Here is a 27,294-nt window from a genome sequence, read left to right as displayed (position 1 = left end):
GTAAGTCGCTCTGGATAAGAGCGTCTGCTAAATGACTCAAATGTAATGTAAATGTAGAGTATAGAGATACCCAGTCAGCCAGACAGACAGACAGACAAACAGACAGACACACAGACAGACAAACAGACAGTTGTCTAGCAGTAGTCACCCAGTACCTGTTCCTGCTCTGTGTCAAAGTAGTCATCCTCTGCTCCGATTATCTGGGGGTTGAGACGGGAGAAGCGGCTGCCCACACTGGACTGGAAGTTACAGTTCTGATTCACACACACACAGAGACAAGGTGTTAGTGCAATGATGGGACTCACATGCACACACACACACACACAGAGACAAGGTGTTAGTGCAATGATGGGACTCACATGCACACACACAAACACACACTCACTAACTGGGCTATTATTATTGTGTGTGTGAGTCTCACCAGGTCCGCCGTGTCCTCTGCGTCAGGCGAGGGGCAGGAGTTGAGGCTCTCTCGGGGGGTGGTCTTTGGGCTGTGGCAGGGCGTCTCTCTTTGGCACGGATTCTCAGGGAGGGGACTGGGAGACACCTGACATAGAAATACCCACACACCAGTCACATATTACATTTGCCAGTCTCTGATTTTGAACGGGCATTGCGGTATTGATTCCACACTTTACAGTCCAATTTTCAAACAAAAGCATTGAGGAAAATAGGAATTGGAATTTCAGTTTCTTCCTGATTTGACTGAATTGAAAAGGAAACCACCACAACCCTGGTTCCAGTACAATGGTATTCTGTTGAATGCCAGTTCACATATAATTGTCATGGAAGGACAATCTGGTGGTGATAATAACAGACAGGCTAGTTGGCCAGGTTGACTCACAGCGTTATTGGTCCAGAGCCCGTCACTGCCGCTTTCTCCCCGTGAGGGGGTCTGCTCTCCATCGGCTGCCTCAATGCCCCCCTCCTCCACCTCACCGTCCCGGTGGGAGAGGGAGCCATCCTGAAAACACACAGAATCATGCATACTATAAATGTGTGACAGGCCAGACAGTAACTGGGCTGTCCCTTTGAGAGTGTGTCCCCCATGCAAATAAAGCCCTTGACTTGAATTGAATTGAGAGAGAAAGACAGTGAGAAGAGACACAGACAGACAGAGAGAGTGAGAGAGAGACAGTGAGAGAGAGAGCAATAGAGAGAGACAGTGAGACACAGTGAGAGTGAGAGACACAGTGAGAGTGAGAGACAGCGAGACAGTGAGAGTGAGCGAGACAGTGAGTGAGAGAGAGACAGTGAGTAAGGGCGAGACAGTGAGAGAGAGAGACACAGTGAGTGAGCGCAGGACAGTGAGAGATAGACAATGAGAGAGTGACAGAAACAGTGAGAGCAGGAGAGACTGTGTGTGTGAGAGAGACAGTGAGAGATAGACAATGAGAGAGTGACAGAAACAGTGAGAGCAGGAGAGACTGTGTGTGAGAGAGTCAATGAGAGAGATTGACAGAAACAGTGAGAGCGGGAGAGACTGTGTGTGAGAGAGACAATGAGAGAGATTGACTGAAACAGTGAGAGCAGGAGAGACTGTGTGAGAGAGACAATGAGAGAGATTGACAGAAACAGTGAGAGCAGGAGAGACTGTGTGAGAGAGACAATGAGAGAGATTGACAGAAACAGTGAGAGCAGGAGAGACTGTGTGTGAGAGAGACAGACACACACAGTCTTTCCTGTACTCGCTATGAGAGAAACAGTGAGAACAGGAGAGACTGTGTGTGTCTATGAGAGAAACAATGAGAACAGGAGAGACTGTGTGTGTCTATGAGAGAAACAATGAGAACAGGAGAGACTGTGTGTGTCTATGAGAGAAACAATGAGAACAGGAGAGACTGTGTGTGTCTATGAGAGAAACAATGAGAACAGGAGAGACTGTGTGTGTCTATGAGAGAAACAATGAGAACAGGAGAGACTGTGTGTGTCTATGAGAGAAACAGTGAGAACAGGAGAGACTGTGTGTGTCTATGAGAGAAACAATGAGAACAGGAGAGACTGTGTGTGTCTATGAGAGAAACAGAGAGAACAGGAGAGACTGTGTGTGTCTATGAGAGAAACAATGAGAACAGGAGAGACTAAGCTTGATGATTAGTTGATTATTTGAATCAGCTGTGCTATGACAAAAAAAGAAGAAGAAGTGCACCCCTTGGGGTCCCAAGGACTGAGTTCGGGAAACCCTGGTATACATACGTGTGTGTGTGTATACCTGAGTTGTGCCTGTGGCCTTGCTGAGCTGGCTCTGCAGCAAAGGAATGTGTTTCTTGGCCTCCTGGATGTCCTTCAGTAGTTTCGCTGTGGGGTTCCTGCTGTACACCTCCTTCATAGCCTGGATATGACATGACACACAGGACACAGCACACATTTTAGGAGAGGACACAGGAGGGAGGCCGTGGAGGGAGGTGTGTGTGTGTGCACGTGTGTTTGTGTATGTCTGTGTATGTGTCCAGTTGGCATGGTCCTAGTTCTATTTCATGGTCAGTCATAGGAGGAAGTGAAACTAAGAGGAGGGTGAGATGTAGTCAGTGTTTGAGTGGTTACCATGGTAGAGTATCTGTTTAGTGGTAAGAACGATTGGCTTTGATGGTACAGGGTCGTATTCATTAGGGCACATGGTAGCAAAACTGTTTTGTAACAGAAAACAAAAACAAGCATTTCTTAATGTTCTGGTTGCCTCTCCCTGTTTAGTTCATTTTCTTCCATTTAGTGCCTGATGAACACGACCCAGAGGAAGAGAAGAAATGGCTCACGAAAGACTTGAGGATTGTGGAAGAACTTGTTTATTTTCCCCATCCATTCCTCCCTCCCTCACCCACCCACCACTGCAACAGGGCCATGTTCATTCGTCGCAAAACAGAAGAAAACTGGTTGAGTTCTGGGGAGGTACTACCCAAAGTCGTCCAATAAGTAACTCTCATCTCACATTCTGTTGCAAAATGTCTTGTTACGGTGTGTCCTAATAAACACAACCCACAAGACTCTAGCTACACCACTAAAAGCTACTTTAAAGTTTTGACAGCTAACCTGTTTAGCATTGAAATGGGAGGCAGGCGCTCGCACTCCCCAGAGAGACAAAGCAGGCATCAATAGAGGCCCCACAGGGGACTAAAACACAAACACACTAATGAGAATTAATTAACTTTGCCTTCATTCAATGCTTTCTAGGAAACTCAGTGAGTATTCCACGCTAAACTGGAATGATGCCACTGCTATGAAATGTAGTTTACGAAAGTTCAGTCAGTAAGGCTGGTCTGAATGGATCGTCACTTTTCATTCATCTAGTAAACTCATATAATTCACATCGTTTCCTATCTCACTCATCAGCATAGCAGATATTTACAGAGTACAGCCAAAAGAGGACTGGCCACCCCTCAGAGCCTCTAGTTTTCTTCCTAGGTTCCTGCTTCTACATCTGCATTGCTTGCTGTTTGGGGTTTTAGGCTGGGTTTCTGTATAGCACTTTGTAACATCTGCTGATGTAAAAAGGGTTTTATAAATACATTTGATTTGAATTGTTTTGAAAATGTTACCTCATTAGCTTAGCGTCACTTCTCTCCTCCTATACTATTAGCAAGCATTCCCCTATTAACTTCAGTCTATGAGCATTGAACACTAAGGTAATTCCACCACAGTTGCTGATTAACCTATGGGCTAACGTGTGCTATTATCTGTTTCCTTTTCAACCAATGGGAATGAATCTAGGAGAGTATTTACAGTGAGCTCCAAAGGTATTGGGACAGTGACACGTGATGTTGTTTCGGCGCTGCCCTACAGCACTTTGGATTTGAAATGATACAATGACTGTGAGGTTAAAGTGCATAATGTCAGCTTTAATTTGAGGGTGTTTTCATCCATTTTGAGTGAACCGTTCAGAAATTACAGCACTGTTTGTACATCGTCCCCCCATTTTAGGGGACCAAAAGTATTGTGACAGATTCACTTATGTGTATTAAAGTGGTAAATAGTTAGGTATTTGGTCCTATAATCATAGCACACAATGACCACATCAAGCTTGTGACCTACAATTTTTTTGGATGCATTTGTTTGTTTTGGTTGAGTTTCCGATTATTCTGTGCCCAATATAAATGAATGGTAAATAATGTATTGTGTCATTTTGGAGTCACTTTTATTATATATAAGAATAGAATATGTTTCTTAACACTTCTACATTAATATGGAGGCTACCATTATTACAGATAATCCTGAACGAATAGTGAATAATTATGAGTGAGCAAGTTACAGACGCACAAATACTATAGCCCCAAGACATGCTAACATATCACCATTACAATAATAGGGGAGGTTAGCATTTTTGGAGGGAAAATTATATTTGTGTGTCTAACTTTCTCACTCATCCTTATTCATGATTCATTCAGGCTTGACCTCATAGTCATTGTATCATTTCAAATCCAAAGTGCTGTAGTACAGAGCCAAACCAACAGAAAATGTGTCACTGTCCCAATACTTTTGGAGCTCACTGTATATGTCAACGCAAACCTTGTGTCTACACTTGCTCTTTTGCAGCAACAGTCTTCCAACGACCTTCTACCTCCCCACCACCACTAACTGAAGGTCCGTCATCAGATCCCCGTTCTCCCAGTGGGGTGGGTTCAATGCCAGCTGCCCAGCGTAGGGAAACCTGTCCTCACCATCTGGCTCTGAGGACCATTCCTCTGAGACGAGGCCTACCTCAAACTATTCAATAAAATTCCATACTGTATTCTGTCTTTGTTGTTATTCAGTTAAGCCAGTACTCGATTGAACTGAAGCATGCTGCAAATTAACATAATTAATGTGCAGAAATGTGTAATGACATCATTAAGCTAAAGCATTTATGGGTGATCCACTTCAATGATGAGCATTTGATGACAATTTAATGTGTGAATGATTTTAATTTAATCTGGCCCCGTATTCATATAGCGTCTAAGAGTAGGAGTGCTGATCTAGGATCAGTTGTACATTTTGGTAATGAATAAGATCACATCTACAAAGACCTAATTCTAGATCAGCACTCCTACTTTGTCTGAGATGATTTATGAATGTAGCTGCATAGAAAAAACTGCATTCTCTTTCAAATCAAAGAAACAAACTTCGACTGAATGACTGTCTCATCTCCTCATGTAGAAACCTTCAGAGTAGGGTGACACTGTGTTTGTGTGTGTGTTTGTGTGTGTCTTGCCTGTAAATCCTCCTGCTCCTTGGTCAGCATCTTCTGTAAGATGTCCACCTTCTGGCTGTGAAGGGCGTTATTCTCCTCCTGAGGGACCAACCCCAAAAATGAATAATAAGAACTGTGTTCGCTTGGGGACTTCACTGACATGCAGCAGAGGGAGAATGGCAGCGTTAGCATAGGTTTAACTGGAAATAGAGGAAACTAGTGAGAAGAGTAAAAGAAAGTGAAAGAGGCAGAGTGAGTGTGGATACTGAGGTGGGAAGGAGAAGGGGGAGTGAAGAACGAAAGTGGAACTGTGGAGAGAGAGCGGGAGAGAGAGGAGAGCGAGGGCGACAGGAAAAAGAGAGAGAGAAGACAGAGGGGCAGATAGACAGAGAGGGAGACAGAGAGGGAGACAGAGGGATCAAGAGAAAAAAAGAGACATACAGTACCAGTCAAAAGTTTGTACACACCTACTCATTCAAGGATTTTTCTTTATTTGACTATTTTCTACACTGTGGAATAATAGTGAAGACATCAAAACTATGAAATAACACATATGGAATCATGTAGTAACAAAAAAGTGTTAAACAAATCAAAATAGATTTTGTATTTGGGATACTTCAAAGTAGCCACCCTTGCCTTGATGATAGCTTTGCACACTCTTGGCACTCTCTCAACCAACAGTCTCGAAGGAGTTCCCACATATGCTGAGCACTTGTTGGCTGCTTTTCATTCACTCTGAGGTCCAACTCGTCCCCAAAAATTTCAATTGAGTTCAGGTCTGGTGATTGTGGAGGCCAGGTCATCTGATGCAGCACTTCATCACTCTCCTTCTTGGTCAAATAGACCTTACACAGCCTGGAGGTGTGTTGGGTAATTTTCCTGTTGAAAAACAAATGATAGTCCCACTAAGCGCAAACCAGATGGGATGGCGTGTCGCTGCAGAATGCTGTGGTAGCCATGCTGGTTAAGTGTGCCTTGCCTTATAAATAAATCACAGAGTAAATCAGAATAAATCACCAGTAAAGCACCATCACCCTCCTCCTCCATGCTTCACGGTGGGAACCACACATGCAGAGATCATCCGTTCATCTACTCTGCGTCTCACAAAGACACAGCGGTTGGAACCAAAAATCTCAAATTTGGAATCATCAGATCAAAGGACAGATTTCCACTAATGTCCAATGCTCGTGTTTCTTGGCCCAATCAAGTCTCTTCTTATTATTGGTGTCCTTTAGTAGTGGTTTCTTTGCAGCAATTCAACCATGAAGGCCTGATTCACACAGTCTCCTCTGAACAGTTGATGTTGAGATGTGTCTGTTACTTGAACTCTGTGAAGCATTTATTTGGGCTGCAATTTCTGAGGCTGGTAACTCTAATGAACTTATCCTTTGCAGCAGAGGTAACTCTGGGTCTTCCTTTCTTGTGGCGGTCCTCATGAGAGCCATTTTCATCATAGCACTTGATGATTTTTGCGACTGCACTTGAAGAAACTTTCAAACTTCTTTACCTTTTCTGGATTGACTTAAAGTAATGATGGACTGTCATTTATCTTTTCTTATTGAGCTGTTCTTGCCATAAAATGGACTTGGTCTTTTACCAAATAGGGCAATCTTCTGTATACCACCCCTACCTTGTCACAACACAACTGATTGGCTCAAATGCAGTAGGGAAATAAATTCCACAAATTAACTTTTAACAAGGCACACCTGTTAAATGAAATGCATTCCAGGTGACTACCTCACGAAGCTGGTTGAGAGAATGGAACGAGTGTGCAAAGATGTCATTAAGACAAAGGGTGGCTACTTTGAAGAATGTCAAATATTAAATATATTTTGATTTGTTGAACACTTTTTTGGTTACTACATGATTCCATGTGTTATTTCATAGTTTTGATGTCTTCACTATTTTTCTGCAATGTAGATAATAGTAAAAATAAAGAAAAACCCTGTAATGAGTAGGTGTGTCCAAACTTTTGGCTGGTACTGTATATAAAATGAGAGAGAGAGTGTCTGAAATGGCACCCCACTCCCTATAGAGTACACTACTTATTCTATAGAGTACACTACTTATCCCATAGAGTACACTACTTATTCTATAGAGTGGTATACTATATAGTAAAAATGCCATTTCAGTTGCAGACAGAGAACCAATTGGCCATCTGTCGTACCCAGAGCGGCAGCGGGGAGGTGATGTGGTCCTGGGGGCTGGTGGAGGAGGTGACGCAGCGCTCCCCTGTTCCCCCCGTTGGTCCAGGAGAGTGGGGCGAGGAGAGGAAAGAGGACAGGTCTCCCCCCTCGCCCTCCGACAGCGAGATCTGGGCCAGCCCCGGGGGCCTCCCCAGCACTGTGAGGGCCACATAGGAGCCCGCTGACACATAGAGACAATAGGGGTCACAGCTCTATTACTTGTATGAGTTTTAATTGTTATTATAAAAAATATATCTTCATGTAATGTCTCTCTATGTAGCCAACTTTCAACTTAAATTGACTGAAAACTTTTCACTCACAATGGCTAGCTTATTATACAGTATGGTCAGACTCATGAGATGATGATAATAAGGCATTATACATCCTTATGACAACTCTTACAATGCATTATAAGTGCATATAGCCTACTACAGGTTGGCTTTAAGAAAGTAAGTCTCTTGAAGAGCCTGCGATTTTTCATGTCTACGAATAATTGGATATAAAACTGCCACTTGAACTTACATTTTATTAGCTTGACGACTTCTACATGGTTTGAATGTGTTACTAAGGTCCCGTTAACCTGCAACAAAAACATAAACTACACCTCAAATCAACGTCATTCAAATGAAATACAACACTTTCTATAAGAGGACTATGTGTTCTGTCTAAAACGTAGCAAAAAAGGACAAAAACAATGCAAATGGGAAGCCCACATTAGTTCATGTTCAACAGGAGCATGTGTACATAACTCTTTCCAAGCCAAGAAACCCCTTATTTATTTCTAAATGTTAATTCAAATCAAATCAATTTTTTGCCAAATGCTTTGTAGACAACAGGTGTAGACTAACAGCTTACTTACAGGTCCTTTTTCAACAATACAGAGTTAAAGATAAGATAAAAAATGTAATAAAAAATAGAAAGTGACAAAATTAATAAATATACAGAGAACAAATAAAAATATCAAGTAAAAATAACATAGCTATACATAGAGAGTAGAAAATAACATGGCTATATAGAGGGAATACAAGTACAGAGTCGATGTGCAGGGGTACGAGGTAATTGAGGTAGCTATGTACATATAAGTAGGGGTAAAGTGACTAGGCAGAAGGATAGATAATAGACAGTAGCAGCAGCGCATTAGGTGAGTTTGAAAGTGTGTGTGTGGAGTCAGTATAGTATGCATGTGTGTGCATGTTATGTGTGTTTGGGCGTATGTAATGTGTGTGTGCGTGTGCGCAGTCTGTGTGCATAGGGTCAGTGCATGCGTACGGTTAGTGCAGGTAGTCCGGGTAGCCATTTGATTAGCTATTTAGCACTCTTGTTTAGAAGTCTTATGGCTTGGGTGTAGAAGCTTGTTGGTTCCAGACTTGGTGCATTGGTACCACATGCTGTGTGTTAGAAGAGAGAACAGTCGGTGGCTTGGGTGGCTGGAGCCTTTGACAATTTTTTCCTGCTTCCTCTGACACCGCCTTGTATAGAGGTCCTGGATAGCAGAGATCTCTTTCCTGGTGATGTACTGGGCCGTACGCACTACCCTCCGTAGCGCCTTGCGGTCGGACGCCAAGCAGTCGCCATATCAAGTGGTGATGCAGCCAGTCAAGATGCTCTCAATGGTGCAGCTGTAGAATTTATTGCGGATCTGCCAAATCTTTTCAGGCAACTGAGGGAGAGAGGCATTGTCCTGCCGTCTTCACCACTGTGTTGCTGTGTGGACCATGATAGAGAGTCTTAGTGATGTGGACATCGAGGAACTTGACGCTCTTGACCCGCTCCACTACAGACTCGTCGATGTGAATGGGGGCGTGCTCGACCCTCCGTTTCCTGTAGTCCACGATCAGCTCCTTTGTTTTATTGACGTTGAGGGAGAAGTTGTTGTTATTGACCTCCTCCCTATAGACTGTCTCATCGTCGTCGGTGATCAGGCCTACCAACGTTGTGTTGTCAACAAACTTAATGATAGTGTTGGGGTTGTGCGCGTCCATGCCATCATGGGTGAACAGGGAGTAAAGGAGGGCACTAAGCACGTACCCCTGAGAAGCCCCCATGTTGAGGGTCAGCATTGAGGATGTGTTGTTGTCTACCCTCACCACCTGGGGGCAGCCCGTCAGGAAGTCCAGGATCCAGTTAGGGAGGTGAGGGAGGTGTTCAGTCCCAGGGACCTTGGCTTAGTGATGAGCTTGGAGGCACTATAGGGTTGAACGCTGAACTGTAGTCAATGAATAGCATTCTCACATAGGTGTTCCTCTTGTCCAGGTGGGAAAGGGCAGTATGGAGTGCAATAGAGATTGCGTCCTCTCTGGATCTGTTGGGGTGGTAGGCAAATTGGAGTGGCTCCAGGGTGTCTGGGATGATGGTGTTGATGTGAGCCATGGCCAGCCTTTCAAGGAATTTCATGGCTACAGATGTGAGTGATACGGGAAGGCAGTCATTTAGACAGGTTACTTTGGCTTCTTCGGCACAGGGACTATGGTGGTCTACTTGAAACATGTAGGTATTACGGACTGTGTCAGGGAGAGGTTGAAAATGTCAGTGAAGACTAATTGACTAATTGAAAATGTTACTGAAGTGAAAGTTTAGATTCACCCCCACAAACTAACAATTCATTTTCTTCACTGACACTATGCACAGCACTAAGCCATCCTGCCCTTTCCAATGACCCATTGGAATGCATTGCCATTATATGGTGTAGCTACTCAGCATCCCAGCAGAGGGCAGTGGTAAAGTATGGAGGGGGTCTAACCCATGACCCACGACCTACTGCAGTAGCCTGCAGGGTTCTCTTGTCTGAGAGAATTACGTTTTTCCTAAACACTGATCTTTGGTCAGTTTAGCATTTTCCCCACTAAGGGGCAATCACCAGTTGCTACAGACACACATGATAACATACGCACTGTACGCATGGATTTTGTGTTGTAGACATGTGGTAGTAGACTAGTGGCCTGAGGGCACACACTTAACGTGTTGTGAAATCTGATGTGAAATGTAATGCAATGTTTTTAATTGTATAGAACTGCCTTAATTTTACAGGACTCAGCTAATAGGGATCCATAACAAATACATACATTTTTGGACTTATAAAATAATTATCTGTACCCATGGATTCTTAAAGAATATAACTTATAAATGGCTCATTAGTTTAACAGTCGTACCTCCATCAGAATCCTAAATATAAGCATGTTTAACTCACATTTTTGTAAAAATAAATAAATAAATAAATAATGTAAACAAACACTACATAGCTTCAAAACATGGTTAAAACTATATCTTGCATCCATAGCTCTGTATGAATTTGAGAGTGGTTACATTTCTCCAGCCCCATCCCCCAGATTTTTTTCCGAAACAGAGGCAGGGATTGGGGTTTGTTATTGTTTCAATTGCGGATTGCCCCTTTAAGGTAAGGATTGGGGAGGAGACTGATCCTAGAATGGTAACTTGGGAAAACTTCACCCGGAGAGGTCTCTGTTTTAGAGATAGCGGCAGGATGAAGTTGCCCCCTTCACACTGATCTAGTTTCAGTTTTACATTTTGGTTAAAATGCATGAGGTAAGATTTTTGGGAAGATGAACTGATCCTAGATCTGAGGCTAAGGGTAATCCCAGGAGATGTGGGGGGAGACGTGTTAGAAAAGGTAATACACGATTAGCAAAGTCTCCACCCCTCCAAATGAAAACTCTCAGCCAGTTTCGGGCAAATCTATGTGCCAAATGTCCCCTCCCCTTCCAAAATTAGAAAGATGCGAACACCATCAAAATCATGATTTGTCCAAATGATCAGAGATTAAAAATCTGAGTACCAAAACAAAGTTCCTCGTTAGTCATCCCATCCCACAGTCTGTCGACAGATCAGACCTGGGTTCAAATACATACTGTATATATTTTTGAGTATCTGGTATTTAAACATTTTTTGGTGTATTTGAGTATTTTCAAATACACAGCCCAAAACAAGTACTTTTATTTCAGTATTTTAACGGTTATTTGTAAAAACCAAATAATCTACAAAATTGTACATGAGAGTATTATCAAAAAATTATTTCAAATACTATTTTCAAATACCTGGGTAAAATGCATGAGAGTGTATTTTTATGTCAGTCTGAAGTTTACATACACAATTAGCCAAAGACATTTAAACTCAAATACGTTTTTCACGTTTCCTGACATTTAATCCGAATAAACATTCCCTGTCTTAGGTCAGTTAGGATCACCACTTTATTTTAAGAATGTGAAATGTCAGAATAATAGTAGAGAGAATGATTTATTTCAGCTTTTATTTCTTTCATCACATTCCCAGTGGGTCAAAAATGTACATACACTAGATTCGTATTTGGTAGCATTGCCTTTAAATTGTTTAACTTGGGTCAAACATTTTGGGAAGCCTTCCACAAGCTTCCCTCAATAATTTGGGTGAAAATTTGGCCCATTCCTCCTGACAGAGCTGGTGTAACTGAGTCAGGTTTGTAGGCCTCCTTGCTCGCACCTGCTTTTTCAGTTCTGCCCACATATTTTCTATAGGACTGAGGTCGGGGCTTTGTGATGGCCACTCCAATACCTTGACTTTGTTGTCCTTAAGCCATTTTTCCACAACTTTGGTAGTATGCTTGGGGTCATTGTCCATTTGGAAGACCCATTTGCAACCAAGCTTTAACTTCCTGACTGATGTCTTGAGATGTTGCTTCAATATACTCACATAATTTTCCTTCCTCATGTTGCCATCTATTTTGTGAAGTGCTCCAGTCCCTCCTGCAGCAAAGCACAACATGATGCTGCCACAACATGATGCTGCCACCCCCGTGCCTCACGGTTGGTATGGTGTTCTTCGGCTTGCAAGCTCCCCCCTTTTTCCTCCAAACATAACGATGGTCATTATGGCCAAACAGTTATATTTTTGTTTCACCAGACCAGAGGACATTTCTCCAAAAAGTACGATCTAAGTCCCCATGTGCAGTTGCAAACCGTAGTCTGGCTTTATGGCGGTTTTGGAGTAGTGGCTTCTTCCTTACTGAGCGTCCTTTCAGGTTATGTCGATATAGGACTAATTTTAATGTGGATATAGATACTTTTGTACCCGTTTCCTCCAGCATCTTCACAAGGTCCTTTGCTGTTGTTCTGGGATTGATTTGCACTTTTCACACCAAAGTACATTCATCTCTAGGAGACAGAACTCGTCTCCTTCCTGAGCGGTGTGATGGCTGCGTGGTCCCATGGTGTTTATACTTACGTACTATTGTTTGTATAGATGAACATGGTACCTTCAGGCGTTTCGAAATTGCTCCCAAGGATGAACCAGACTTGTGGAGGTCTACAATTCTTTTTCTGAGGTCTTGGCTGATTTCTTTAGATTTTCCCATGATGTCAAGCAAAGAGGCACTGAGTTTGAAGGTAGGCCTTGAAATACATCCACAGGTACACTTCCAATTGACTCAAATGATGTCATTTAGCCCATCAGAAGCTTCTAAAGCCATGACATAATTTTCTGGAATTTTATAAGCCGTTTAAATGCACAATCAACTTAGTGTATGTAAACTTCTGACCCACTGGAATTGTGATACAGTGAATTATAAGTGAAATAAAAAGTCTGTAAACAATTGTTAGAAAAATTACTTGTCTCATGCACAAAGTAGATGTCCTTACCAACTTGCCAAAACTATAGTTTGTTAACAAGAAATTTGTGGAGTGGTTGAAAAGCAAGTTTTATTGACTCCAACCTAAATATATCTAAACTTCCGACTTCAACTCTATGAGTATGTTCAAATACTTTCCAAGTATTTTTCCAAATGAATTACAAATATTTAACTACTTGTCTTTTCAAATAAAATATATTTGAATAGTTACTTCGAATGTACCGTATGTGAAAGCAATTCAGATATTTGACCTAGTATTTGAACCCAGGACTGCGACAGATGCTACTACCATTTATGTTACATGCATCTGTCCACGAGAGATTAGGATATGGGTAATGTCTTGGAAGAGTGTTATGGGCCCCAGAGAGGGAATGAGCCTCACCTTGATGATCCTATCACCCGTCTGGACACCCGCTCGCATGGCAGCGCCATCTGCGGAAGAGGACAGGACAGGCAAAGGGAGTGAGAATGATAAAAAGTTAGAAATATTACTGTATCTGACTGTATTATGAAACCTCCATAGATAAATCCAATATATTGTATCCTTGCCTTGGGTATCAAGACTGCATGAATAGATATTTACATTGGGCTATGCTCCCAATTGAACATATTGCGCTAACGTCAGAGGTTTACACCCCCAAGATATCCAATTAAATTACCTTGACATATAATGAATATACAGTTGAAGTCGGAAGTTTGCATACACCTTAGCCAAATACATTTAAACTCAGTTTGCACAATTCCTGAAATTTGATCCTAGTAATAATTCCCTGTCTTAGGTCAGTTAGGATCACCAATTTATTTTAAGAATGTGAAATGTCAGAATAATAGTAGAGAATTATTATTTCAGCTTTTATTTCTTTCATTACATTCCCAGTGGGTCAGAAGTTTACATACACTCAATTACTATTTGGTAGCATTGCTTTAAATTCTTTAACTTGGGTCAAATGTTTCGGGAAGCCTTCCACAAGCTTCCCACAATAAGTTGGGTGAATTCTGGCCCATTCCTCCTGACAGAGCTGGAGGACACGCTTTTTCAGTTCTGCCCACAAATTTTCTATATAGTTGACGTTAGGGCTTTGTGATGGCCACTCCAATACCTTGACTTTGTTGTCCTCAAGCCATTTTGCCACAACTTTGGAAGTATGCTTGGGGTCAATGTCCATTTGGAAGACCCATTTGCGACCAAGCTTTAAATTCCTGACTAATGTCTTGACATGTTGCTTCAATATAGCCACAAAATTTTCCTCCCTCATGAAGCCATCTATTTTGTGAAGTGCACCAGTCCCTCCTGCGGCAAAGCACCCCCACAACATGAAGCTGCCACCCCCGTGCTTCACGGTTGGTATGGTGTTCTTCGGCTTGCAAGCGTCCCCCTTTTTCCTCCATACATAATGATGGTCATTATGGCCAAACAGTTATATTTTTGTTTCATCAGACCAGAGGACATTTCTACAAAAAATACGATCTTTGTCGACATGTGCAGTTGCAAACCGTAGTCTGGCTTTTTAATGGCAGTTTTGGAGCAGTGGCTTCTTCCTTGCTGAGCGGCCTTTCAGGTTATGTTGATATAGGAATCGTTTTACTGTGGATATAGATACTTTGTACCTGTTTCCTCCAGCATCTTCACAAGGTCCTTTGCTGTTGTTCTGGGATTGATTTGCACTTTTCGCACCAAAGTACATTCATCTCTTGGAGACAGAACACGTCTCCTTTCTGAGCGGTGTGATGGCTGTGTGGTCCCATGGTGTTTATACTTGCGTACTATTGTTTGTACAGATGATAGTGGTACCTTCAGGCGTTTGGAAATTGCTCCCAAGAATGGACCAGACTTGTGGAGGTCTACAATTTTTTTTCCGAGGTCTTGGCTGATTTCTTTTGATTTTCCCATGATGTCAAGCAAAGAGGCACTGAGTTTGAAGCTAGGCCTTGAAATACATCCACAGGTACACCTCCAATTGACTCAAATTATGTCAATTAGCCTATTAGAAGCTTCTAAAGCCATGACATAATTTTCTGGAATTTTCAAGCTGTTTAAAGGCACAGTCAACTTAGTGTATGTAAGTTTCTGACCCACTGGAATTGTGATACAGTGAATGATAAGTGAAACAATCTGTCTGTAAACAATTGTTGGAAAAATGACTTGTGTCATGCACAAAGTAGATGTCCTAACCGACTTGCCAAAACTATAGTTTGTTAACAAGAAATTTGTGGAGTGGTTGAAAAACGAGTTTTAGTGACTCCAACCTAAGTGTATGTAAACTTCCGACTTCAACTGTACATACATTTTCATATGGGTGGCCCCAGTGGGAATCGCACCAGTGACCCTGCTGTTGCAAGCACCATGCTTTACCAATTAAGCCACACCATACTTCATCATAATTGACTTGACTAAAGAACAGGAAGGTGTAGATGAGAATAGGATGGAAAAGGACTCACCCTCTTTGACCAACTGCACAAATACAGGGTTGTCTCCGCTCACCGTCAACCCGAAGCCATTCTCATCTTTCTGGATGATCACACAACGCTGGACAAGCCCTACACATAGACAGACAGAAGAGAAAGAAATATTGTGTTACACACCATCACACACACAAACATACACACGAGTTGGCACAGTTAGAGGAATCAAGGACGGTGTGGTGGGACAGGGTGTGCGTGATGGGGAACAATATGCAATGTGGGTGTCAAACTGTTTTCCTATATACAGGTATAAGGCAATGTGTATCCTTGGTGATGGAGGCACTCACTCAATAGATCAGGTCTGTTTTGTGGCTAGTCGTTGTTATAAAATGATGATGATGAAACCTGAGGCTTTTGAAGCTTCTATTGAGTGGCAGCAATGAATGATTGATACCTCAGGGTCTTACCTGGTTTCAAATACTTAATACTATGCCCCAGTTGTGAAAGTACTTCACTCTCTTCTTCAAAAGCCTTTAATACATGGATGCATTTTGTTAAAGGGATAGTTCTGCAAAATTGCATATTAGATATTTGTTCCCTGAACTTGAAGGCAGTCTATCCACAAAAAGAGACAAACAAAAGTATAGTGTGGATTGCAATCACTCCTTGTCCATAGACTGCTTTCAAGATAAGGAAACAAATATCGAAATAGTTTTGCTAAACTATCCCTTTAATATCTGTATGATGCTTTGATAGGCTGTTATAAATAATGGCATAACACATGACCCTCTAGGAACCCAGTTTGATGCTCACATAAAGACATGTTGTTTGTGGAACATTGATATCAGGACACAAGTGGCAGCAGCACCCTCTGTCATGTTTGTTTGAACACAGATTGTGAGTTGTTTAACTTTCAAATAGAGAGAGACACACGGATTCACATTCGTAGATTGACATTGACTCACCACACCAGTAAACTTGCAGGTGAGTTTCACTAACACAATAGTTCATCCAAACCCATATCATCATTATAAACAGCGAGTGCATACTGTAAACAAAGCCAAACGAAAAAGCAGATTAAACCAGTAGTCCAGGTTGCAAGTAACCTCTCATACGAACCATCCTGATCTCGCAAGCTTACATTCTGATTCGTTATCTGTGAAGCGAAACAGAATGTAAGCTCTCGAGATCAGGAGGGTTCATACGAGGCTAGGTTGCAGGAGGTACAGTAAGAAATTGTGCAATGTCAAATAATGGCTAATGTTGCAACCCAGAAACAGATGTAATCATCAACGTATTACTCAAATTATTGCAAACGTGTGAGAAAATGTGGTGCTGTCTCACTTTGAAGCACTTTAAAATGGACATTTCAGCCACATTTTTTATTCACATATTTGTTTCCTTACCTTGAAAGCAGTCTATGAACAAGGAAACTGCAGTCATTGCTTTGGTTTTGTTAAACTAGCCACTGACGCTAACTGATATTGTACAGCGTTTTTCTCAACGGAAGGTGTTTTTTTCGGGCCGCCTTTAAGGGGAAAATAACTTTTGGGATGGAAAAACATTTTCAGTGTAAACTTAATATAACGTATGTAGAAAACATATTGGACCTATATATTTTTAAATAAGATTATTATTTTTTTTTTTACTAACAATCACCAAAATAAAAGCAAAACAGTTAGGGAGAATCTACAATTGTAGAAAATGATGCATTCGGGAGTATTTTTGTCATGACATGGGGCCCCCATTGACTTTGTTAAGTCACTCAGATAGCATAAGAGCACGGCATAAGCCATAGCAAAATCTGTAGAATTTCAGGAAATTCGCTTTAAAACAGCAACATTTTGTCTCTGCGAGCAAGAGGAGGGCCTCCAAAAAAAGGGGTCGATGACCTCGCTATTGGCCCAAGCCCACTGCCACACCCCAGCCAAACCCCTTACCCAAACCACATTTTAATCCAGAAAAAATCCTGCTGTATTAGCAATTTTATAGCCAAAAAACAAAGTAAATTCAATGTCATGCCCAAATCACTTCAAAGTCACTTCAAAGTTATTGGGCTACACAATCCCTTTAAAAGATGATCTGGGCATGAAATTGAAAGCATGCTAACTTGAGGACATTGATTTACATTGTTTTTTGGTTAGAAAATTATAACATTAACAGTTGGTGGCAGTAGCTAGCTTCACAACACCAAAGCATGGATTTCAGTATCTCCAACCTTGAAAATGTAAATAAATAGGTCATTTGGCTGAACTGCCACTTAAACATTTCTGCCAGAATTTTTTTCAGGCCTAAATAGTTAAACAGGTACGTTTTCTCCAACTTTCTCCCCTCAACCTCTCCTGGTAGCATTCCGTCATGAACCCAAACATCTTCCTTCTCGCTGCTCTGGCCAGGTAACACTAAAACATCCAGACAATGTTTCTCAACACTGCGGGAAAGTTCACTGCCAGGGCAATGAGAGGCAATGGTGAGTTCAATAAAAATTAAATAAAAGGAGTACGAAGGGGTGTAGGACTTGTGTTAGTACGTTAGTGAACAACAGGGGGTCACATGGCAGAAGAACTGGGGACGTCGCAACACAAAACAGCCCCCACACACTAACGGGCTGCATCTCAAAAGTCTAAAACGGCAACTTCCACTTGCCTCCCTTTGTTAGGGCTGAACTTAACAGACGGGATAGGTGCTATTATGATGAAAAAAGCCTAGTGCTGGTGAATCGGGTTTTCACCTGTCCACTGTCCTGTTCCCTCAGATCAAATGAAGGAAAGGAGGCAAGAAAAAGAGGACACTTAGAGACTATTGAGACACAGCCATTAAGACCATCTTACCACAGGGTTCGGAAGGGCTTCCCTCGGCTACTACACAGCCAGACCGCTGCACAGGCACGTCTAGTATAGCACGACACAGTTCACATGGTAACGTAAAAACACAACCAGGACACACAGAGGAGAAAACAGAGCAAAAGACAAGAAAATCTAAAACATTGGGAGGAGAAAAAAACATGTCAGAAAAAAAGAGTGAGTCTTCTGTACCAGTGTGACTATACACCTTACCTTACAGTGTTGTGTGAGCATTCATTCTGAATTTTGTTGCAATTAGTAATTGTTTTATTGAATGTATGTACAGTACCAGTCAAAAGTTTGGACACACCTACTCATTGAAGCGTTTTTCTTTACGTTATTTTATATTTGAGATTCTTCAAAGTAGTCACCCTTTGCCTTCATGACAGCTTTGCACACTCTTGGCATTCTCTCAACCAGCTTCATGAGGTAATCACCTGGAATGCATTTCAGTTAACAGGTGTGCCTTGTTAAAAGCTAATTTGTGGAATTTCATTTCCTTCTTAATGCATTTGAGCCAATCAGTTGTGTTGTGACAAGGTAGGGGTGATATACAGAAGATAGCCCTATTTGGTCAAAGACCAAGTCCATATTATGGCAAGAACAGCTCAAATAAGTGAAGAGAAACGACAGTCCATCATTGCTTTAGGACATGAAGGTCAGTCAATCAAGAAAATGTCAAGAACTTGAAGAAAGTTTCTTCAAGTGCAGTAGCAAAAACCATCAAGCGCTATGATGAAACTGTCTGTCATCAGGACTGTCACAGGAAAGGAAGACCCAGAATTACCTCTGCTGCAGAGGATAAGTTCATTAGAGTTAACTGCACCTCAGATTGCAGCCCAAATAAATGCTTCACAGAGTTCAAGTAACAGACACATCTCAACACCAACTGTTAAGAGGACACTGTGTGAATCAGGCCTTCATGGTCGAATTGCTGCAAAGAAACCACTACTAAAGGACCCCGATAATAAGAAGACACTTGCTTGGGCCAAGAAACACGAGCAATTGACATTAAGCCGGTGGAAATCTGTCCTTGAGTCTGATGAGTACAAATGTAAAATTTTTGGTTCCAACCGCAGTGTCTTTGTGAAACGCAGAGTATGTGAACGGATGATCTCAGCATGTGTGGTTCCCACCGTGAAGCATGGAGGAGGAGGTGTGATGGTGTGTGCTTTGCTGGTGACACTGTCTGTGATTTATTTAGATTTCAAGGCACACTTAACCAGCATGGCTACAACAGCATTCTGCAGCGACACGCCATCCAATCTGGTTTGCGCTTAATGGGACTATCATTTGTTTTTCAACAGGACAATGACCCAAAACACACCTCCAGGCTGTGTAAGGTCTATTTGACCAAGAAGGGGAGTGATGGTGCTGCATCAGATGACCTGGCCTCCACAATCACCTGACCTCAACCCAATTGAGATGGTTTGGGATGAGTTGGACCTCAGAGTGAAGGAAAAGCAGCCAACAAGTGCTCAGCATGTGGGAACTCCTTCAAAATTGTCAGAAAAGCATTCCAGGTGAAGCAGGTTGAGAGAATGCCAGGAGTGTGCAAAGCTGTCATCAAGGCAAAGGGTGGCTACTTTGAAGAATCTAAATATATTTAGATTTGTTTAACACTTTTTTGGTTACTACATGATTCCATATGTGTTATTTCCTAGTTTTGATGTCTTCACTAGTATTCTACAATGTAGAAAATAGTCAAAAAAGAAAAACCCTTGAATGAATAGGTGTGTCCTAACTTTTGACTGGTACTGTATGTATTTATGTATGGACATGTAGATAATGCTTCCTTGAAAACAACTAAACTGAAATAAAAGGTAACTGAGGTTAAGAATAGAGGTCGCCCGATTATGATTTTTCAACGCCGATACCGATTATCGGAGGACCAAAAAAGCCGATACCGATTAATCAGACGATTTTTTGTAATAATGACAATTACAACAATACTGAATGAACACTTATTTTAACTTAATATAATACATCAATAAAATCAATTTAGCCTCAAATAAATAATGAAACATGTTCAATTTGGTTTAAATAATGCAAAAACAAAGTGTTGGAGAAGAAAGTAAAAGTGCAATATGTGCCATGTAAGAAAGCTAACGTTTAAGTTCCTTGCTCAGAACATGAGAACATGTGAAAGGTGCTGGTTCCTTTTAACATGAGTCTTCAATATTCCCAGGTAAGAAGTTTTAGGTTGTAGTTATTATAGGAATTATAGGACTATTTCTCTCTATACGATTTGTATTTCATATACCTTTGGATGTTCTTACAGGCACTTTGGTATTGCCAGTGTACCAGTATAGCTTCCATTCACTCTCCTCGCCGCTACCTGGGCTCGAACCAGGAACACATTGACAACAGCCACCCTCGAAGCAGCGTTACCCATGCAGAGCAAGCGGAACAACTACTCCAAGTCTCAGAGCGAGTGACGTTTGAAACGCTATTTGCGCGCACTCCGCTAACTACCTAGCCATTTCACATTGGTTACACCAGCCTAATCTCGGGAGTTGATAGGCTTGAATTCATAAACAGCAGAACTGCTGGCAAAACGCACGAAAGTGCTGTTTGAATGAACGCTTACGAGCCTGCTGGTGCCCACCTTCGCTCAGTCAGACTGCTCTATCAAATCACATAACACACAGAAATACGAGCCTTAGGTCATTAATATGGTCGAATCCGGAAACTATCATCTCGAAAACAAAACATTTATTCTTTCAGTGAAATACGGAACCGTTCCGTATTTTATCTAATGGGTGGCATCCATCAGTCTAAATATTCCTGTTACATTGCACAACCTTCAATGGTATGTCATAATTACGTAAAATTCTGGCAAATTAGTTCGCAATGAGCCAGGTGGCCCAAAATGTTGCATATACCCCGACTCTGCGTGCAATGAACGCAAGAGAAGTGACACAATTTCACCTTGTTAATATTGCCTGCTAACCTGGATTTCTTTTAGCTAAATATGCAGGTTTAAAAATATATACTTCTGTGTACTGATTTTAAGAAAGGCATTGATGTTTATGGTTAGGTACACGTTGGAGCAACGACAGTCCTTTTTCGCGAATGCGCACTGCATCGATTATATGCAACGCAGGACACGCTAGATAAACTAGTAATATCAACCATGTGTAGTTATAACTAGTGATTATGATTGATCGATTGATTGTTTTTTTATAAGATAAGTTTAATGCTAGCTAGCAACTTACCTTGGCTTCTTACTGCATTCGCGTAACAGGCGGGCTCCTCGTGAGGCAGGTGGTTAGAGCGTTGAACTAGTTAACCGTAAGGTTGCAAGATTGAATCCCAATGAGCAAGGCAGTTATCCCACCGTTCCAAGGCTGTCATTGGAAATAAGAATGTGTTCTTAACTGACTTGCCTAGTTAAATAAAGGTGTAAAAAAAAAAAATAAGTGTAAAAATAAATAAATAAACAATTTGGCAAAATTGGCGTCCAAAATTACCGATTTCCGATTGTTATGAAAACTTGAAATCGGCCTTAATTAATCGGACATTCTTATAAATCGGTCGACCTCTAGTTAAGAGAATTCAGAATTAACAAGCAGAATTCAGAATTCAAAAGAAGAAGGATTCTGAGAAAAGCCAAGCCTAAAATGGCTCTCAGACAAAGAAAATTAAGGCATAAAGATAAATGTTTCTTAACCTCTTTTGTACCAGCGACCAGCAAGCCATGTTCTTTCCTCCTAGCGGGACAGTTTACATTAAAACTAATTCTGTAGAACTCCCAGATTAAAGTCTCAGAGACCGGTCAGCAACATATCATGGACCAGCACAGGTTGAGCTATTGAATGATAGGTTAAGAAACAGTGAGATATCACTACATGACCGAACGTATGTGGACACTTGCTCGTCAAATATTTCTATTCCAAAATCATGGGCATTAATATGTAGTTGGTCTCCTATTTGCTGCTATAACAGCCTCCCCTCTTCTGGGAAGGCTTTCAAATAGAAGTTAGAACATTGCTGTATATATACACACAGTGCATTCGAAAAGTATTCACACCCCTTCACTTTTTCCACATTTTGTTACGTTACAACCTTATTCTAAAATGGATTCAATCGTTTTTTCCCCTCATTAATGTACACACAATACCCCATAATGACAAAGCAAAAATAGATTTGTAGAAAAAAAACTATCACATTTACATAAGTGTTCCGACCCCTTTCTCAGTACTTTGTTGAAGCACCTTTGGGAGCAATTACAGCCTCGAGTCTTCTTAGGTATGACGCTACAAGCTTGGCACACCTGTATTTGGGGAGTTTATCCTATTCTTCTCTGCAGATCCTCTCAAGCTCTGTCAGGTTGGATGAGGAGCGTAAGTTTTTCAAACTTATGGCCAATTCACGATAAATATATCGATAAAAAACTAAAAAAAGGTTAAATAACCATTGTTGCGCAATTAAACGTCAATAGACGGCATTTCAAACAGTAAGGAATAATATAATGAATTCAAAGCTTGTAAAATTATACCTAAGCTAAATATAAGTCTTCCACAACCATAAGACCCACTCATAATTCAATTTTTTATCAAAATAGTTTAACCTGCTTTTTTGCAATAGTCACTGATCTGGCTTTCAAGTTGGTCTACAAAAATGTATTTTTTGTTACAAATTAACCATGCACAACGCAGTCCACTAATCCACTAATAATGCCCAACATCTGGTAAGAGGCATTATAGAAAATTAACACAGGTTTTGAAATATTTGCATTCTGTAAAGGCTTCCTTCTTTTCACTCTGTCAATTAGTATTGTGGAGTAACTACAATGTTGATGATCCATCCTCAGTTTTCTCCTATCACAGCCATTAACTTCTCTAGGATAGGGGGCAGCATTTTCACGTTTGGATGAAAAGCATATCCAAATTCAACTGCAAGCTACTCATCCCCAGAAGATAAGATATGCATATTATTAGTGGATTTGGATAGAAAACACTCTGAAGTTTCTAAAACTGTTTGAATCATGTCTGTGTGTATAACAGAACCTATTTAGCAGGCGAAACCCCGAGGACAAACCATTCAGATAAAAAGAAATTGAGGTCACTCTTGCAGTTCCTACCGCTTCCACTGGAAGTTCCTACCGCTTCCACCGCTTCCGCTTCCACTGGATGTCAACAGTCTTTAGAAATTGTTTGAGGGTTTTTCCTTTGTGTAATGAAGAAGTACGTCATCTGCTTTTTGTTACTCCACTCGTTGGCTGGAAAAATGGCTGTGTTTTTCTGTGGCTATGTACTGACCTAACATAATCGCAAGGTGTGCTTTCGCCGTAAATCCTTTTTGAAATCAGACATGTTGGCTGGATTCACAACAAGTGTAGCTTTAATTTGGTGTCTTTCATGTGTGATTTCATGAAGGTTAGATTTTTATAGTAATTTCTTTGAATTTGGCGCTCTGCATTTTTACTGGCTTTTGGCCAAGTGGGTAACGTCCCACATATCCCAGAGAAGTTAAGCTCTGTAACAGTTTTAAAGTCCCCATTGGCCTCATGGTGAAATCCCTGAGCGGTTTCTTCCTCTCCGGCAACTGAGTTGGGAAGGGTGCCTGCATCTGTGTATGCTCATTGCACATAAAAAATAAAGACTAGACCGCTAGCACCCAATAGTATGTGGCTAAAATGGGAGGGATTGTGGTGCTGTGCCTGTCTGAAGAGTAGACTACCTCATCACATGACTAGGGCTCAAAGCGCACTATTAACCAGTGTGTGTGTGTGTGAGTTTCATCCTGCTGCCGCTCCTGTTTCCCCAGCCTAACAGAAGATAAGCATCAGCCTGGTGTTGGCTGTTAATCTGGCTGTCAGCTGGGGAGCCATGGTGCTCCCATTTGACCCCCCCACCCCAGACCAAACATTAACCCCTCGTCTCCAGAGTGGACCTTTAATAACAGGGTCTTATTCATTAGGTATCAAATAAAAAAAAGAGGGAGGGACTACGTGAACTTGGCCAATAAGAAACTATTGTTTTTGTTGCAAAACATTTTCCGTTCCCAGGGTCGTATACATTAGTGCACAGCGTAGCAAAACGTTTTGCAACGGAAAACAAAAACAAATGTTTCCTATTGGACACGTCCAGGTAGTCCCGCCCTTCTTCGGTTTGTTTTCTTCCGTTTGGTTTCTAGTAGCTCCCACCTAGGCTACAGCATGTCACCGCAGCACTTATCACATCGACACGCTGCATAATTTACATTCAATTATCTAATGTGTGTGAGTGAGTGAAGCGGAGTGCTACCCACAACAGGATCAATGACACGTTTACAGTCTGAAAGGGTCTAATAACAGTGATTGGCTTGAGCTTATATCAGACAATACAGTAAACAGTGAAAGAGTTTCTTTTAATTTTGAAACAACCCCAATGTGCATTAATGGTCGCTATGAAGTTAGGATTCGCCACTAACAGAAACTCTTTCCACTCCATAAGGAGCTGTTAATTACTATTTCCATATAATTTAGTTTATTTGGTCAGTAGCTAATATTGTGTCAAATGATTATTAGTTATCACCAGTAACTGACCAACAGTAATACACTGCACCAACCAACTGGAAAATTAGATTAGACATTGAAATGGATTGAGGTGTGTATTATATTTTGTGCTTGCACAATTTGTTCAATGAGTGTATGTTGCAAGTGTGCGCAAGTCCTGTTTTCTGTTTGTTTGTGTATGTGTGTATGCTTGTGCGTGCACACTTACCTGTAGGGTCAAACTCATGCGCAGGTGGGACTGTGTTTTTGTCACTCTTGGGATTCTTGTCTGGGGGATGGTCCTTGCTGAGAATGCTAGGGGTCCTGGGAACACACAAACACAGATGGCATGGTGAGAAACACACACATACACAGGACATCAGATTTCGCACGTCTGTGCAGGTTTTCAACCAGGCTTTTAAATTTCAATATTGGTGAAAAATGTATACTTAAAAAGTCACTCTATTTGTGGAACGACCCCATTATATTATACTTTCACGTAATATTATCTGTTACAATACTCTCTCAGACATACTGTATCTTAGACACCTGGGACTTAGACCCTTTACCAGACGAAATAGAGAGCCAAATCCCTACGGCTTAGGAGGAAGACTGCACCATCAGATTCTAGATACATGAGGTGTCATCTTAACATGCTTATCAGGGTGTCAGGCATGGTATGGGGTCCAAAAGCCTCATATCCAGCTAAATCAACTCAAATACAGGGCAGCATCTGAAATGGAACCCTATTCCTTATTTAATACACTACTTTTAACCAGGGCCAGGTCAAAAATAGTACACTAAATAGTGAATAGAGTTCCATTTAGGACGCATACCAGGTGACCCAACTCTTAGGGGCATATCATTTATTTTTTGGTAATACATTCTAGTTATATGGTGATGTTTGTCTGGAGGTCATGATTGTAGTCTGTTGTGATTGACAATGTGGACAAAGATTTGCGAAGCAAGGAAAAAACTCTGACCTGGTTGCTTTTTTGGAAAACCTGTGAAAACAAAGACGAGAAAGGATTAGAATACTATTATACTATTTGTCATTGGTAAAACCCTGTTCTAAGTGTACAGTGCCTTCATACCCCTTAAATTATTCCACGTGTTACAGCCTGAACTCCAAATGGATTAAATATAAAACATTTCTTACCCATCTGCACACAATACCCCATAGTGACAATGTGAAAACGTGTTTTTATACATTTTAGCAAATGTATTGAAAAAGAAATACAGAAATATCTAATTTACATTAGTATTCACACCCCTGAGTCAATACATGTTAGAATCACCTTCGGCAGTGATCACAGCTGTGAGTATTTCTGGGTAAGTCTTTAAGAGCTTCATACACCTGGAATTTACAATATTTGCACATTATTCTTTCAAAAATTCTTCAAGCTCTGTCAAGTTGGTTGTTGATCATTGCAAGAAAGCCATTTTCTTTCCATAGATTTTCAAGCTGATTTAAGTCAAAACTGTAACTAGGCCACTCAAGAACATTCAATGTCATCTTGGTAAGCAACTCCAGTGAAGATTTGGCCTTGTGTTCTAGGTTATTGTCCTGCTGAAAGGTGAATTTGTCTCATAGTGTTGGTTGGAAAGCAGGTTTTCCTCTAGGATTTTGCCTGTGCTTAGTTCTATTCCGTTTCTTTTTATCCTAAAAAGAACTCCCTAGTCCTCGCCGATGACAAGCATACCCATAACATGATTCAGCCGCCACCATGCTTAAAATATGAAGACTGGTACTCAGTGATGGGTTGTGTTGGATTTTCCCCAAACATAATGCTTTGCATTCATTAAATAAAGTACATTTTACTTTAGTGCCTTATTGCAAACACGATGCATGTTTTGGAAAAACTTTTTTTTTTTCACTCTGTCATTTAGGTTAGTATTGTGGAGTAACTACAATGTTGGTGACAGATCCTTTTTCCTATCACACCCATTAAACCCTGTAACTGTTTTAAAGTTACCATTGGCCTCATGGTGAAATCCCTGAGCGGTTTCCTTCCTCTCTGGCAACTGAGTTAGGACGGACGCCTGTATCTTTGTAGTGACTACTGTAGGTGTATTGACACAGTGCACCATCCAAAGTGTAATTAATAACTTATTTGCAAGGCATTGGAAAACCTCCCTGGCCTTTGTGGTTGAATCTGTGTTTGAAATTCACTGCTCGACTGAGGGACCTTACAGATAATTGTATGTGCGGGGAACAGAGACGAGGCAGTCCTTCAAAAATCACGTTAAATACTATTACTGTACACAGAGTGAGTCCATGCAACTTATTATGTGACTTGTTAAGCACATTTTTACTCCTGAACTTATTTAGGCTTGCCATAACAAAGGGGTTGAATACTTATTGATTCAATACATTTTAGTTTAGAAATGTTTAAAAATGATTTTTTTTTTAAAAACCTAATTCCACTTTGACATTCAGAATAATTGTTTCAACACAGGTTAAATTTCACAAACTGTATGAAATTGGACCCCTGTGAGGTAAAATGTATTGTAGCTCTATGTAAGGTTCTGTATTTATTTTCATAGTCAATCTGTGTTCTGTTTCATTGTGTTCTTGAACGTTGCCCTGTCTTTCATTTTTG

The 27,294-nt window shown here is 41.1% G+C and overlaps 1 protein-coding gene across 7 annotated transcripts in view; it reads right to left on the bottom strand.

Moving 5' to 3' along the window:
- Nucleotides 1-27,294, bottom strand: part of arhgef12b (Rho guanine nucleotide exchange factor (GEF) 12b) — a 121,941-nt gene that overhangs the window by 37,467 nt on the left and 57,180 nt on the right. For 2 of the 7 annotated variants that reach the window (XM_055941779.1, XM_055941777.1), the window contains 12 exons: nucleotides 25,675-25,695; nucleotides 24,921-25,015; nucleotides 18,199-18,258; nucleotides 15,404-15,502; nucleotides 13,347-13,396; nucleotides 7,870-7,927; nucleotides 7,329-7,528; nucleotides 5,183-5,260; nucleotides 2,213-2,332; nucleotides 845-964; nucleotides 422-547; nucleotides 156-254 (listed from right to left, as the gene is read on the bottom strand). In XM_055941779.1, the coding sequence (XP_055797754.1) occupies nucleotides 156-254; nucleotides 422-547; nucleotides 845-964; nucleotides 2,213-2,332; nucleotides 5,183-5,260; nucleotides 7,329-7,528; nucleotides 7,870-7,927; nucleotides 13,347-13,396; nucleotides 15,404-15,502; nucleotides 18,199-18,258; nucleotides 24,921-25,015; nucleotides 25,675-25,695 (1,126 nt within the window). Of the gene's footprint in view, nucleotides 1-155; nucleotides 255-421; nucleotides 548-844; nucleotides 965-2,212; nucleotides 2,333-5,182; nucleotides 5,261-7,328; nucleotides 7,529-7,869; nucleotides 7,928-13,346; nucleotides 13,397-15,403; nucleotides 15,503-16,332; nucleotides 16,833-18,198; nucleotides 18,259-24,920; nucleotides 25,016-25,674; nucleotides 25,696-27,294 lie in introns of those variants that run through there. The other 5 variants (XM_055941778.1, XM_055941781.1, XM_055941776.1 and 2 more) reach the window with 4 other exon arrangements.

The sequence above is a fragment of the Salvelinus fontinalis genome, chromosome 13 (genome assembly GCF_029448725.1).
Source record: "Salvelinus fontinalis isolate EN_2023a chromosome 13, ASM2944872v1, whole genome shotgun sequence".
NCBI lineage: Eukaryota > Metazoa > Chordata > Actinopteri > Salmoniformes > Salmonidae > Salvelinus > Salvelinus fontinalis.
The sequence above is the reverse complement of the archived record's forward strand: the minus strand, read 5'-3'. Positions and strand labels throughout refer to the sequence as shown.